General features: G+C 39.9%; 1 protein-coding gene across 1 annotated transcript in view; it reads left to right on the top strand.

Moving 5' to 3' along the window:
- The window catches only part of LOC115215836 (transcription activator MSS11), a 68,864-nt gene that overhangs the window by 36,377 nt on the left and 15,767 nt on the right, over positions 1–16,720 (top strand). The window contains exon 4 of the mRNA XM_036505698.1: positions 8,210–8,297. Coding sequence (XP_036361591.1) covers positions 8,210–8,297 — 88 coding nt within the window. The remainder of the gene's footprint in view (positions 1–8,209; positions 8,298–16,720) is intronic.

Below are 16,720 nucleotides of genomic sequence, written 5' to 3'. Positions count from 1 at the left end.
ATTTGTCCTAGAGAGCCAGAGGCAGCTTCAGCCGGGTTGGTATTGAAAGGGTTAATGTCAGGTTGGATACAAAAACAATTTAACATTTAAGTTCAAAGATTGCTCAGCACTTTTGAGTAGGGGATCATATTTATTCAATTTTTACAAGGAAAAGGTTGAGAGTGACTTTGAAGTCTCTGTTTACATGGAAGTATAAATGTTGTTCATTAGCAAAAATAAGGGCAAGCGAAGTGGTTTAATTTAAAGTGAGGTGTTAAAACATAATTTAAGGAGCAGTTGTGTTGGGTCCAAATGACTTTGATATTGGTGTCATCATCATCATCATCATCGCTTAACGTCCGCCTTCCATGCTAGCATGGGTTGGACGGTTTTGACTGAGGGCTGGCAACCAGATGGCTGCACCTGGCTCCAGTCTTGATCTGGCAGAGTTTCTACAGCTGGATGCCCTTCATAACGTCAACCACTCCAAGAGTGTAGTGGGTGCTTTTTACGTGCCACCTGCATGGGGGCCAGTCAGGTGGTACTGGCAATGACCTCGCTCAAATCTTTTTACACGTGCCACCGACGCAGGTGCCAATGAAGTGATGTTGGTGTATAATAATAAAGTTAAAAGATGATGCATGCTGGGTGAAAAATCTGAGTTTGGTGGCCAGAGAATCTGGTTGGATCTGAAAACATTGGAGTTTGGAGACAAATTCTTCCATATGTTTTACCATTGATATATTAATGTATTGGCACAAGAAGGTGGTGAGCTGGTAGAATCGTTAGTGGTATTTCACCTGTCTTTACGTTCTGAGTTCAAATTCTGTTGAGGTTGACTTTGCCTTTCATCCTTTCGGGGGTCTATGAATTAAGTACCAGTTGCATACTGGGGTCAATCTAATTGACTGACCCCTTCCCCCCAAATTTTGGGCCTTGTGCCTAGAATAGAAAAGAATATATTGGCAGAAGGACAGCAAGTTTGGGGGTGGGGGAGTCAATTATATTGACCCCAGTATGCAACTGGTACTTATTTTATCAATCCCAAAAGGATGAAAGGCAAAGTTCAACTCAGACCATAAAGACAGACTAAATTCTGCTCAGCATTCTCCCCCGTTTGCTAAGCATTGTGTGTCAGCCACATATTGTCAGGTAATATGTGTTGAGTTGATTACAGGTAAGTTAGGAGCTGTATTACTTGTGGTTCAGGTTGTGAAATAAATGAGAAGTATATAACGATATGTAAATTAAATAAAACCCTAAAGTCTTGGAAAAAGATATATCTTGTGAATGTGAAATGTAAGAAGAAAAAAATTAATGTTTAAATTATATATAATGATAGAGATTACTTATATGCACTAAATGTGTGTTTTTGCCAATGTTTACATTGGTATGCTCTCTCTATAACTGTGTTTACGAGGGGATTTTTTGAAAAAATCATGAAAAATAACTCAGAATTTCAGAGAAGACAGAATTCCTTGCCTTTATCATAAGGTATTGAAAATGAGAGAATCAAGCAATCTAAATTAAATTGTTTATTGTGGTCTTTTAGATACCAAATTAATTTACTAAAAGACCACATGTCCAGTCTATTTCTGCAGTGTATGGTGGTGGCTTTGTGACCCACCCCAAAATCTGGTGCTTAATGGGGTACATTAAACATGTACTTCTCCAATGCTACCAAGGTGGACTTAGTCAGTTAGAACATAACAGTTGCTAATATTTATCCTCACTGAAACTTGAAATGTTCTGTTAGAACAGACCATACTGCAGCAATAACCCTGAGAGAATCTCTCATCTTGGCTTTTGGTGCAAAGTTTATCTCATTGCTGCTAGTGATACAAATGAGGTTCTCTCATGGCTGCTATCACAGTAAAGTCTGTTCTAACGGAACATCCACGTTTATGTGGAGATAAATATTCCTTCTCAATATCAATACTGCTTCTGTCACGAATCGCAACACCAGTGCCTGGTCAGGAATGGATTTTCTGTATATCCCTAGCGTGAAGGTGAGTCGCTGCTATCCCTCACTGTCGAGCGTCCATCACTGATGAGATCAAGGAAGATTGAAATCATGTGATGTGGTGGCTTTGTCACTGGAGTTGGTGAGGAGTTATCTCCCTGCTTGTAATATAAACAAACAAGCCTGCATTCTGCACTAAAAGCCAGTAAGAGCGATCCTTTCCTGAGAACTTACTGCAGTAGAGTTTATTCTGCCAGAGCATCTCTTGCCAATTATTATTTTTTATAACGGCTGTTCCATTAATGGTGCATCTCCCCCGCCACCGTTACAGTATCTTGGTCTAATGATGTTATTCATGAGAGACTAATTACTTTACTTAATTAACGAGACACTAATTTATGGTCTAATGAAGCTATTAATGTTTCTGATATGTTTGTGTTTATGTTTGTAGCTTATTTATTGTTGATGTTGCCCTTTTTAGGGGTGGTTTGTGTGGTTTTTGTTCCCTTTTTTTTTTTGAGGTTTCAATTGTTAGTTTTGATTTCGATTAGCTCCAGTCAAGTAGACCGATGCTGAAAGTTCCTCCAACCATTATATGCAGGGAACTCAAGACCTCATTGTACGACATATTCCTTTCGAAGACTGAAACATGTGGTTTGAAGAAGATTTGGTTGCTATTTCTAGCAGGTCAAGTAACTTTATAGAAAGAAGTTGGCTGCATGAGACATGACTCATCATCAGGTGGACGCAAAGAATTCAAGATGATGTTTCATGCATTTTGTCAGAAAGTCCCATGAGCCAAAGGATTATCCATGACAGCTGTAGAGGTTTTCCTGTTGGTTGGGAAACAGAGAGGATCCCAGCTAAATACCTTTTAAATAGGATTTAGTTTCTGTTGGTAATCAACCCTACAGGGCTCAATAAAATAGGGTCAGAGGTGATGGAAGGTTTCAACCTACCAAAGTCTTTCCTAAACTCTCAGATTGGTTTTCTCTTCAAATGGAACCTCGACATTTTCCTTGCTTTCTGGACTGAAAAATATTCACTGGTTTTGTCTGAGGATGAGAACTTGGTCTCCGAGAGAAGCATAAATGAGTGGCGGCAGCGGTGGTGGTGGTGTGTAAGTGTGTGGTGCAGGTGTGGGTGTGTAGTAAGAGGTTTGCTTCCCAGCCACACAGTTCCGGGTTCAGTCCCACTGCGTGGTACCTTGGGCAATGAGTTGACCAAAGCTTTGTGAGTAGATTTGGTCGATGGAAACTGAAAGAAGCCTGTTGTATGTATGTGTGTGTCTTTGTGTCTGTCTTTGACCCCTCCCTCCACTACTTGGCAACTGGTGTTGGTGTGTTTATGTTCTCATAACTTAGCAGTTTGGCAAGAGAGATCGATAGAAAAAGTACCAGGCTTAAAAAGAAAAAAAACACGCTGGGGTTGGTTCGTTTGACTAAAAGTTCTTTGAGACGGTGCCCCAGCATGGCCATAGCCTAACAACTGAAACAAGTGAAAAAGATGGAAATGGCGGTGATGCTGCTGCTGCTGATGATGATGGTGTTGAGGGATGAATGGGGCATCGGTTGTTATAGTGATGATGGTGGGGGGGTGTCAGAGGGGGGGGGGGAGGTGTTGCTGTAGTTTAGCAGATTCACTGCTGACACCTTGAAGAGATTGAAGTTATTTTGAGATACTGTTTGTAGAGAGACAATCCTTAGGAGAGACTGTCATTGGCAGACAGTCCTCCCTCCCCAATCGCCCTTCCCCCCCACACACTTTTGCGAATGGGACAGACACATTCCTGTGGCTTACACAATCTGTGTCCCACATTCACTCTGACCTCCACTTGAGCAGTCACTTGACAACAAGCTGCCACGACCACCACCACCAACTTCACTGTCTATATACACCTAAAACCATATCAACCAGACACACTTTAAATACTGCAGTCTTTCACTACCCCCTTTCATCTCCCCTTTCATCTCCCCTTACTTCCTTGATAAAGGTTCCCTCCTTTTCCTGTCTTCTTTTCAAAAAGGTCCTGGGATTTCAGACTATCAAGATTGGATGTGAATAGAATTGAAGGACAGCAACTGTGAAATGTGTGTGGGGTGGGGTGAGGGGGTGGGGGTGAGTTAGAGTGGGACCCCCCCTCCACCCGTCATGACAACCACATTTAATGACATTGGATGTATAAAAGGGGAGCTGGCTGTGTGTGTGTGTGTGTGTGTGTGTGAATACACATAGCATAGAGACTTAACACATCCACTGTAGCACAGAAAACAACCCTCTATACACTCCCTGACCCCCTAACCCCCCACACTTGCATTACACGTGTGTGTGTGTGTGTGTGTGTGTGTGTGTGTGTGTGTGTGTATACATACACATCACAAACACAACTCACTATTCACTGTCACATACATAGAGAAACACATACACGCACAAACACACATACGCACACATATACTACTTGTACATCACACACACACACACATGCACACACACATTACTCATATATTACACACCACATTCAGACACTTCACTTTAGGAGCGAATGTAGGAGAGACTCAGTTTGCTTGAAAGAGCAGCTAGATCTCCCTCACTTCACATTTTTTTGTCTTAATAAACAAAGGACACAAAAAAATTGTGTAAAACAGAAAAAGGTGAGGAAGTCATGGATGGAGTATCCATGATCATAACCCTGCTTGAATTAGGTCTCTCTCCCGCTCTCTCTCTCTCTCTTTCCTCCCCCTCTCTCTTTCTTCCACCCTCTCTCTCTCTCACACACACACACACACACACAAGCACACAAAACCAGGGATTGTCTATGTGGTTGCCTGGTCTGCTAGAAATAGCAAGCCAATCTCCCTATCCTCTCTGAAAGGGGAGGGACATGTTGGGACAGTTTATTTTTTGATAGATTAACATGTGATGGTCATGAGTGGAACGTCTTTGATCGTTGGTTTCATTGATTAGGAGCTAAGCAACATCAGTGACAACAAACACATAAATACAAAAGCACACACACATACACACTAACGTACCTACTACTACTACTACTACTATACTACTACTACTACTACTACTACTACAACTACCACCACCACCACCACTAACCTTCTCTTAACAACCAGTCCTTTTCTTTTTGCAGGTCCTGCCATCCATGCCATTCCATGCCATATGTTCTTTTCCCACCTGCACTCACAATTTCTCTTTCTTTCTTTCTTTGTCTGTCTGTCTGTCTTCTCGCTCCCCTCCTCCTCATCCCCCTCCCCCCTCCTCTCTCCTATTCTTCCCCTTTCAATACATTTCCCCCTCCGACTCCCTTTGCATTTGCCATTTTCCTTTCCAGGATCACATGGAATCCGCTTCACTCAACAAATGTCTTCTTCCCCAACAAAACCAGGACTTGTTGCTTTTTCTTTTATTTTTTTCTTTAAATATTGTTTCTCAGTCATTTTATTTCTTTTACATTACTTTTTGTTCAAAATCATCATCATCATCGTCATCTAACATCCGCTTTCCATGCTGGCAGGGGTTGGACGGTTTGACTGAGGACTGGTGAGCCAGAAGGCTGTGCCAAGCACGGTTTCTACAGCTAGATACCCTTCCTAACGCCAACCGCTCCAAGAGTTTAGTGGGTGCTTTAATGTGCCACTGGCACAGGAGCCAGACGGGCAGTGAATGCCTATCTTTGAAGCAAACCTGCCCCACCCCTATTCGCTCTCATGTGTTTCTACCTAAGAAATATTTCCTAGTGCTGATCTACTGTGTTTCCCCAAAAATAAGATCTGGTCATATATCAATTCTGCATCTAAGAAAGGGATTATTTTCAGGGGATGTCTTATTTTTGTGGAAAAAATCCAAGAAAGACAAAGAGGTCTCATGTCCTTGTGTAAAAGGAAAAAATTGTAAAAAGGAAACCCATGTTTTTAGTTATCAAAAGTTTATTTATTTGTTTATTGTTTTTAGTCAAGTACAAACATTTCATCCTCTTCTGGAACATCGTCACAAATCATCGAAACCCTGAATTTCTTGCAAAACCATTTCCTGTAGAATCATGGACCCCAATCTCTCATGTTTGGCAATATAACTTTCCTTAAATGAACACTTTTTGTCCAAGTACCCTGCTCATAATGCATTGGCAACACAACTGTCGGTAAGTTTATTCCATGAATTCTTCACCCAATTCACGACTTCTTGGAGGTTGCATTTGACAAAGTTACCACGCTGATTTTTCTCGGTTCTATATTCGACATATTCATTCACTTCCATCGGCAAATAATCCTTGAAGGGCTTGTTTATTACAAGATCTAACGTGTGTAGATATGGAGTCATTCCCACGAGAATCATTGTGTGGTCAATTCTTCTTTCAGAAATGAAGGTTTTCATATCTTTTGCGTGATGAGCAGTGGCTGAATCCCAGACTAAAAGACCTCTTTGAGAACCATGTAAAACAAGTGGCATAGTTAAATCAACCCATTTTCTTATAACAACTTCTGTGCACCAACCCTTTTCCGTTTCAAGGACATATATGCCCAAAACTCATTCTGTTTCCTCTGTTTTACTCTTTGCGATGATAAGAGGTGGGACTTCCGTTCCATCAAGAGGAATTGCTAAAATACAAGTAACTCTTGAACTTACGTAACCCATTGAGGCAGTGTAGATTGACAAGGCACCTGTCTGTTCAACTGTCGATTTGGATCCTTGGCCCATAAATACTGAGGTTTCATCCATAGCAATTATATTAGAGAGATTGTATTTAGAAAATTCAATGCCCTCAACGAAGGACTTGAATGCAAGTGCACGTTGAATCACTTCAGCATCCTCCACTTTGAACAGTGTTGTTGATCTTCTTAGAGAGAACTCGTATCGCTGAAGGAAGTTATCCAACCAATGAGGTGATGCTTTGAATATCTCTGGTGGTATATCCAACTGTGGTGCTATTGTAAGAGCAAATTCTTGAATATCAGCCCTATGTACAACCAAAGCCTTTGTCCTTCTGTCAGCAATCCATCCCGAAGTGACATCTTCCAGCTCCAAAAATAACGGTTGTCGACCGGATCCATGCTTGTGCTTCTTAGCACTTCCTTCGTCCATTTGTCTGCTGAGATTATCGTACTCTGCTCACCATCTTTGAATCATTCGGAGATCCAACATCTCCTTACAGAAAGCTGAAGATTCTTGTTATGTGACTCTTCTTGTACTCCATGGAATAATTCTCTCTTTTTGTACTCATCTTTACTGGGGGACAAGGAAGTCAAGCCAAGAGGGGGGTCAAGCCAAGAGGGGGGTCAAGCCAAGAGGTGGGGTCAAGCCAAGAGGGGGGTCAAGCCAAGAGGTGGGGTCAAGCCAAGAGGTGGGGGTCAAGCCAAAGGAGTCAACTCAATGTGCTTATTGCAGACTTTAACTGAGCTGCAGTAATTGGTTCCTTTTGCAAACAGCACATGGTCTTGTTAACAAGCTAATGCACTTTTGACTGGGTCTTATTTTGGGGAAACGCAATACCTATTTCTATTTCTTTATTACCCACAAGGGGCTAAACACAGAGGGGAACAAACAAGGACAGATATAGGTATTAAGTCGATTACATCGACCCCAGTGCGTAACTGGTACTTAATTTATCGACCCCGAAAGGATGAAAGGCAAAGTCGAAACGCAATACCAGTAAGTCTATTTAATTGGTGCCAGATTAGTCTTCTTGTCTGAGAAATGTGTGTGTGTGTGTACCAAAATATTCGTCAATATTGGCATTTTTGTGGCCTCTTAGAAACGTGTGAACCACTCGCACACTTGTGTGCACCTCCTACGCTCCCCTCCATACACTTTTTGCATCTCTGTGTAGGCCATTGAGCAGGTATTGCTATGGCAACTTTCTCTGTTGTGATCAATGTGACGATCACAGAACCCCTGTGCCTTTATTACCATGACTTTTTACCTGTGATTTTTTCACCTGGATTCAAAAAATTCCTGGCTTTGAGTAAATATTCTCTCTCAGATTCTCACACTTACATGATCGGTGAACCGTGACATGGCGAGTAATTACTGTATATGGAAGCATTGTTCTTTGTTGCAAATAAAAACACCTCTCTCCTCCCAACATGACCATCACCATGTAATGCCTGCATGACCAATTCCATTGCTAGTACATTTCCCAAAGATTTGTTTTGGTTTGTGATGATGATGATGATGATGATGTTATTGTTGTTGTTGTTGTTCTGGGTCATTGCACTGTTTGTCGATCCACCCTGTCTCTATCTGGTTATGCTGATGTTTCAGAGAGGCTTTGAAACTCTGCGCCAACTTGTGCCTGCCCTCCAAGAGAACCCTTCAACCAAAGACAGTAAGGCCTCAATGCTTTTTAAAGGTACGTCACCATCTTTTTTTTTTTTTTATCTATTTACCTCCATTGCCCTCCTCCACAAAGAAAGTTAAAAGAATAATTTTTTAAAAAATGTAAATAAATCAAGACAAATATACAAAAATAGCAAATAAAATTCATAAATTGAAAAAAAAAACGAAAAAATATTTTTCTAAGAATAGTTTTTTGTTTATTTGTTGTTGTTATCACTGCTTACATTAAACTGTAGAATGTATAATGTAAGTCGATATGTATGTATGTATATTGTCTCTGAATTGTAACATTTTTATACATACATAGAAACCAATATTAAACATAACTTTTTTCTTACTTTTAGTTGATTTGTTTGTAAGAATTATTTATTTTATGAAAAAAAAAGAGAAAACAAAAAAAAACATGTATGTTCTCTGTTTACAGTGATCTTTCTGGTGCCTCCCCACCCCCCACGTTTATCTTGATTTTTAAATTATCAGTTACAGTAAACAAATGAAAAACATGAATTTCCCCCAATTTAATTACGAAACAAACATCATTCAGAAGTGACGATTATTATTTTTATTCCTTTAACTTGGAAAAAAGTCATTTGTATTGTGTATGCTTCATTCAGTTCCTAAAATTTGTTTAAATTTTGGCACAATGGTTAAGTTGGTTACATTGACCCCAGAATTCAACTGGTATCTTATTGACCCTGAAAGGAGGAAAGGCACAATCAACCTTGGCAGAATTTGAATTCTTAACATTTGCCCGGTGTGCCAACAATTCTGCCAGCTCGTGGGACCCTTCAATATGAATTGTAAACAAGTGGTGTTGGGCCCTAACCAGCTCCCTAAATCTATCCATTTAATAAAGATTCCAGTATTCTAGATTTGAGATGTGGATTGTTAATGAATTAAGAATAAAATAAAATTTTCCTAATGATGCAGTTTTCTAAATTTTTAAGTATTTGAAGAATTGATAGTTTTTGTGAAAAAAAACTTTATTTTTATTGGGGGTTTCTAAATCCAAACAATTTGTTGGAAAAACAGCTTTTACAATTAATGTCTTTTAAAATGAGAATCATTCTTCCCATCAGTAAAATGATGCAGTTTTTGTTGGAGATTAGGAATTTTTTGTTGTGAAAATATCTTTGCAATGAAAAATGGTAATATTTACTGCACCGAGCAGCGTTAGTTTGTGAAAGAAACTTGTTTGGGTATCAAATAAGATTAAATTCGTTTTAAGACGGAGACTTATGCAAGGGGAGGTAATTTGGTATGATCTTTATTCAACTTGGTTAAAATAAAAATTTGGGTTTCTTCTTCAGAAAAGTTAAAGACTTCAACCTGGCTTCGTTAAAACGGTCAAATCTAGTTCTTTTTTTCCCTTCTCCACTATCACTAAACTACCCACAGTTAGGAACTCTGAGCATACACATATTTCATACTTAAAATGGTTATTCTTAATGACGTTTAATTCTTCAAAGAGAAATGCTTTTGCTTGTTATTTTGGAAAATGTGCTTTTTGTTTGATTTAAAAAAAATAATTAATAATGATTGTTTGTTTTTTATTATCCTTTTATATTTGTAATGTTGTTTATTTGTCTAATTTGAAATTTTCTTTTTTTCTTCTATTACACTTCAAACTTTTTAAAACATAATTTATTATTATTATTATTATTATTATTAGTAGTAGTCTTTTTTTTTTTTTGCTAAACTTGAGTGTTTCTCTTTGAAGTTCTTCTTTCCGATCCTTTGCATCGTTCCAGTTTATCCCTCCACAGAAAGGTCACTGTAGTTCCGGTAGAGTGGTCTAGTTAGGTGTGTGTTCTATTAACAGGGTGCTCCTTGAACGGTAATAGTTTAGGGTGGTGGAATTTATTTAGGATTTTCATGATTTGGGTTGGAGGAGGGGAGTAAAGAAGCAGGACTGATTCTAAAAACAAATGTCTTCCAAATTGGAACAAAGACCAGCACAAACAGGCATTGATTTATGGTTGTGCCACAAGAGAAAGAAGATCAGAAACAAGCTTCAGTCTTGCTCTTAGAATAATAGGAAGTGTCTCACATTTTGTTTCCTTTTATGGAAAATTTGTTGAAAGATAAAATAATCGCACAATTTCGTTCCTGACAATTTTTTTCTGGTTAATAAAATGGTAAACACAGCTCTGGGATAGAAGAATAGTCTCCTTAAATTTGTTTCTCATTTCTCTTTTTTTAAATGCAGCAATATTCTTCCACTTAAACTAGGGATTATGTCAATTGAGGATTTGATCCTCATGGATTTTTTTTTCATAAAACTCTTCGTGTCATCTCAGGATTAGAAATCTGTTTTGTTTTAAGCTGTTCTATAATTTATTGTTCCTGTTTATGTCTTCTGTGATGACCAGACAATATTGACAGGCAGCGTGTGAACTTGATTTTCACATCAAGTATTTAGCATTGATGCCCCTACACATCCTCTCTTGTATCAGTTACATACATACATAAATACATCATCATCATCATCCTCATCATCATCGTTTAACGTCCGCTTTCCATGCTAGCATGGGTTGGCCAATTTTGACTAAGGGCTGGCAAACCAGATGGCTGCACCAGGCTTCAATCTTGATCTTGCAGAGTTTCTACAGCTGGATGCCCTTCCTAATGCCAACCACTCCAAGAGTGTAGTGGGTACTTTTTACGTGCCACCGGCACAGGTGCCAGTCAGGTGGTACTGGCAATGAATCTTTTTACACATGCCACAGGCACAGGTGCCAGTAAGGCGACGTTGGTAACGATCATGCTCGAATGGTGCCCTTTTACGTGCCACCGGCACGGAAGCCAGTTGGCTGTTCTGGCAACGATCATGCTCGGATGGTGTGTTTGGCACCCTACTAGCACGGGCACACACATATCTACGTATGTATGTGTGTGTGTTTATATACAGTGGAATCTCAGTTTATGAATGCCTCTCATCATGAAAAAATTGATTTATGAATAATTTTTTTAACATAAGACATTTCGGTTGACAAACAGTGTCTTGAGCAACGAACATGCAATCCGGCAAATATGGTTGGTGACGAGGTGGGAATATGACAGGGAGAGCATCAGTTGATGTCTTGCTTTCACTCAGTGCACATTCCTGCTTGAATTTGCTGTGCTTTCTCTTGAATTTGGTATGGGAAAAATAGTTGCAGTTTAGGAAAAATTTGGGTAGTGAATGGCCTCTTGGAACAAATTAAATTCATAAACCAAAGTTCTACTGTGTACACACACACACACACACACACACACACACACACACACACACACACACTCAACATAGTTAAGGTTATTGTTTCAATACCTTGTTATCCATAGTTGGCATGTGTCGGATGTATATGTCATACGCCATCAGTTTCTTCTCATCACTGCTACTAATCTTTTTCTAGAGTATGTCATACATTGTGTTAAAAGGCATCTTCCAGTGCAGTTATCTGAAGTTTATTTGATTAATTTTTCTAATCTGTAAAATTCTCAATTTACTTGGGATTAACTTTTCCTGTAAGTCAACAGCTCCAAAAGCACTGCAACTGGCTGATTTCTTGGCTGATTTCTTTGCATTCCCACCAAATTCTCTGTATTTACTGCCTTAATGCCATATAGAACCTAATTTTTTACATGGACTTCTTGAAATTATTTTTTTCTAAGAACCTTTTGTTGTCAGTATGACTAGCAGTTTTTCAAGCATCATCTTTCCCCAAACCATGCGACAATGGTACCTCGACTCCCAGGTTCTGAATCTATTACACAAATACTAACTTATCTTCTATCTATTTCTGGCAAAGTCATTGGAGAAGGATCATAAATGTTCCACCAAGGTCCTGTCTTGTCTCTCTCTTATTATTTGTCTCACCTCAAAGACTAATTCCTTCTCACTCCACTAAGGCTCCCGTGCAGTTTCACACTTTGTGGTGCATTGCTAGTCTGCACTGGTTGCAGTATTGACGTTCCATTTATATTTCTTATGTTGTTTATAGAATAAACTAATCCCTGATACAGTTTGGACCCTTACACCATTCTCTCCTGATCACTGCCCTAGTTTCGGCCTGGTTCACCTTAAGCAGGTTTCTCTTTACTGACGGCCACACAAGGACAAAATGTTTTAAACCTGCACTGTTCAGATTCCTCTCTTGAATGTTCACATGCATCATCATCATCATCATCATCATCATCATACGTCTGCTTTCCATGCTAGCGTGGGTTGGACAGTTCGACTGGCATCTAGGAAGCCAGGAGGCTGCACCAGGCTCCAGTCTGATCTGGCAGTGTTTCTACAGCTGGATGCCCTTCCTAACGCCAACCACTCCATGAGTGTAGTGGGTGCATTTTACGTGCCACCGGCACTGTTATCACAACTACAATTTCCATTTGATATTTGTTTATTTATTTTGATGTTGAAGCACTTGACTCAGTCGGTCTCCTCCCATTGTTTTGAATTAATCATGGTTTATCTCATGGCATTAAGATTTCAATGATGTGATTGTTTATTTTCACAATGACACTGTAAGGTTGGTGTGACATGTCAGATCTGACCAGTTTGGACATGAAACAGGTAGAGTGTTTAGGCCAGGGATGGACAGTTTAAATGCCAAAGGGATGAATAAAGGAAAAGCAAAATGATTTATTTGGAAAAGATACAAACTTGTTGCCAGTTCAAACATTTGAGTCTGTAAGGAAGCTGTTCCACTTGGGTTAAATGGGCAGAGTCTGCTTAGATGACCACTGCAAGTGGACTCAGTCTATCTACACCTCTCTGTCTCTATGACAAAACGTTGTTTCAATTTGTTTTTGAAAATGATGAAGAATTTAGTAAAATGACTTTGTCATCATTAAGCTGGTGTTTGGAACAGAAATCAGAATCAAAATTTGATGGTTTTAATTTAGATAAGTTTAAAACGAGAATTTGTATCATAGAAGAAGCAAGGCTGGTTTTAGGTGGGTTGGTATCAAAAGGGTTAAACTGGGACCAAGTTAGTCTTTCTACACATCCCTTCTCACTGCTGTCCCCTGCAGATGATGTTTAAGGAATGGTTTGAATTTTTGTCCAGCTGTTTTTGGTCACCTTTTCTTTAAATTCTTGATGTTTTTATTTTATGGTTCAGGACTATTAAGGAATGGTCATGATGTAACTCTCTCAGGTTTCAAACAGCTTCTGGAAGGGAATTCCCAGAGGAAAACTCTTACTGCAGAAATTAATATCTGCTGTTTTAGAAATAATTCATAACTTTCACCATTTATTAAAAAAAATTTGAAATTGGTTTGGTTTTATGCCTTTTGTTTTCTCTCGGTTGACAAAATTGCTGCTATGCCAGTCTTCAGGAATAACACATTCCAACAGAATGGTAGGGGTGTGATGGTCTACGTTCGTTCAAACCAATCGGCAATTCCTTGTGATGATTTGAACCAATCTCAACAGGAAGTATTTTTCTGCAATATACACATGACCATGTCAACACTTCTACTTTTTGATATCCTCAAAGTTGCTGCCATGAAAACAGCCACTTATGTTTATATTGCGAGGGACTTCAATTTCCCTGAGATTGACTGGGAAGCCTTGGCTGCAAAGTGCAGACAATTTCCTTGAACTGGTGCTGAATTCAAATTGGTCCCAAGTTGTTACCTCCCCCACAAGGGGTAACAACACTTTGGATCTGCTATTTACCGCTTCTCCTGATGCAATTATTAGTGTCACTACTGAAGAACCTTTAGGTGACTCTGATCATTCCATGATCATGGCCAACTTGTCTCTGATTGGTTGTAACAAAAACCACAACCATCTTCAAACTGCCCTCTTTGACTGGAATAAAGCAGACTGGAACTCTTATTGTACCAAGCTGCGATGCCCAAACTGGCTCAAATTTTATGCCTCTAGCATATACTTCAGAACATTCTGGATTCAATATGGACGGCATGTGCAGCATCGGTGCTACATAAGCCCCCCAAAAAAACACCCAATGTGCCAGGAAAGATTGCTGTAATGCTGAACAGGAATACAAATTGCACAAATCAGAGATCAACTGGAAAAAGTGCAACAGGTCAGCCAACCACCTCAAACAGGTGACAAAAAAGGCAGTGCTTGAATTTGAACAACGCATTGCAACCAACCCTAACAACAAAGTGTTCTGGAAGTATGTGCACTCAAAGCAGAGACCTCACTCTCCAGTTGGTCCCCTTCGCAATCCCCACACAGGACAGATTACTGGCAATCCCAAAGAATGTGCAGAAATCATTGCTGGATGCTATGCAGGCATCTTTACTGTCGAAGACCAAAATGTTCCACCTTCATCACCACTGACACCGGACTCTATATCTACTATGCAATTTACACCAGCAATGCTGCAACGCCACCTTAAGAACAAATGCAACTATGCCTCTCCTGATCTCGATGGTGTTACATACCTACTTCTCAAACGCAGTGGGTACTTTCTTCTAAACCAACTTTCTCTATTCTTCCAATTCTGTCTTGACAATGGTGTTACTCCAGAGCAGTGGAAAACTACCAGTGTTATCCCTCTGTTCAAAAAAGGCGACCGCACATCGCCTGTCAACTATTGCCCCATTAGTCTTACTAGCTGCATTGCCAAACTGATGGAATCCTGTGTCAGGGAAACCCTCTAGAACTTCTGGAAGTCTCACAGCCTCATCTAGCCGTCACAATTTGGATTTATTCCTAACTCCAGCTGCTGTAATCAACTCATCGAGTTTCTTGAGGACATTACCCGAATCACTGATGGCAGATCCTGGGTGGATGTTGTTTACCTGGACTTTGCTAAGGCTTTTAACTCTGTGCCACACAAAAGACTTATGGTGAAACTCTCTGTATTGGACATAAGAGACGAACTCCATAACTGGTTGAAGTCCTTTATTTTCGGCTGAAAAGAGGTTGTCACAGTTCTAGGACAGCACTCTTCACCCTATGAGATGACATCTGGTGTACCACAGGGATCTGTTCTTGGCCCCCTTTTATTTGTTGCATATGTTAATGACATAGATGCCAACTTAAAGAATGCCACAGTGCTGAAATATGCAGATGACATCAAGCTGTACCTTGAAGTAAAGAGGACAGATCCTGTACACTATAGATCTTTCTTGCAATCAGACCTGGACACAATGCAGCAGTGGATCATGGACTGGCAACTCAAGCTGGCTGTGGACAAATGTACCACCATGCATTTTGGGAGGAAAAACCCAGTGTCTACTTACTCCCTCCACAACACTAATCTCAAAAAGTCTTCTTGTGAAATATCACTTCTCACCATAAAAGGGCCCAACATTGTCTTATGGTGCGAATAACAGAAGCTGGTAAAGATTCTAGTGTTGACACTTCTCTGGGAAGCAAACATAGAAAATGCTTCCTTCTGGAAAGACACTAAATAGAATTGGTTGGGTGAAACGGATGGGAGGCAGAATGCCTTCCTGTAGGGATAAGGTGTTAGTGGAGTTGTTGGAACCAGGGTTCACTCAGGGCTCAAGAGTCTTGAACTAATTGCAAAAGAAAGAAAAGATTTTGGCAGAAAATTGTCAGAAGCCACTGAGAAAGCAAACTATATAACATTTGGCTGAAGGGAGAAGAGTAGAGCCACCAGAAATATCCTCAGGACCAGAGTCACACTCAACAAAGCTTGTACTGTTGTACATCAGTGGGTGGCACTGGGCAGTGGAAGAGGCTGAAACACCTGCAGAGCTGTTTTACAGCCTGATGTGACACCCTCAGCACGTAACTGTTTCACCTTTAAAGAGGTTAGTTGAAATAGGTTTGTGACATATTCCAACTTGTATAGACAGACTCACTGCAGTTTGTGGGGAGAAGAAATTCTCTTCTATTGCAGAAAGGTGTAAAAACACCACATCTGTCCAGCACCCCCCCTACATATATATATTCGTCGTTTCGATCCACTTCTGGTCCCCTTTTTTATATTAATATTATTATATTGAAGATGCGGTACTCTCTCCCTTTGCTTTAACCTCTTCAATCTTTCTCCCTCCCCCTCCTCCTCTTCTTCGCCGCGTGTTCCCCCTCCTCCTTCCCTCTTCCTTGCCTATAAAACAAAATTCCTTTACACGTGGTTACCACTATTGAAAAGACTGCCTCCACGCGCTGCTACTACACTTTCGTCCTTGCCAGCAAAAAGGCTTCTTCGTTCGTCCCCTTGTGTGGTTAATTTCCTGTATAGTATTCTTGTTATTTTCTCGTTTTGTAACTAATTGTACTTTTGTACATGTATTTTATTTTTGCAGTTTTATTGTTTGTCTATGCCAGAAAAAAGGCTTTTTCGTTCGTCCTCTTGTTGTTTGTTTTTGTACTTGTATTTTAATTTTGCAGTCTTATTGTTACGTCTTGTTTGTGTTCGTACTCATTGTGCCCCGCTGCTTGAAATTTTATTTTAATTCTCTCGCAGGAAGGCCTATTGGATTAGTGTTCTGTTATGC

Source organism: Octopus sinensis, linkage group LG9 (assembly GCF_006345805.1).
Source record: "Octopus sinensis linkage group LG9, ASM634580v1, whole genome shotgun sequence".
NCBI lineage: Eukaryota > Metazoa > Mollusca > Cephalopoda > Octopoda > Octopodidae > Octopus > Octopus sinensis.
The sequence above is the reverse complement of the archived record's forward strand: the minus strand, read 5'-3'. Positions and strand labels throughout refer to the sequence as shown.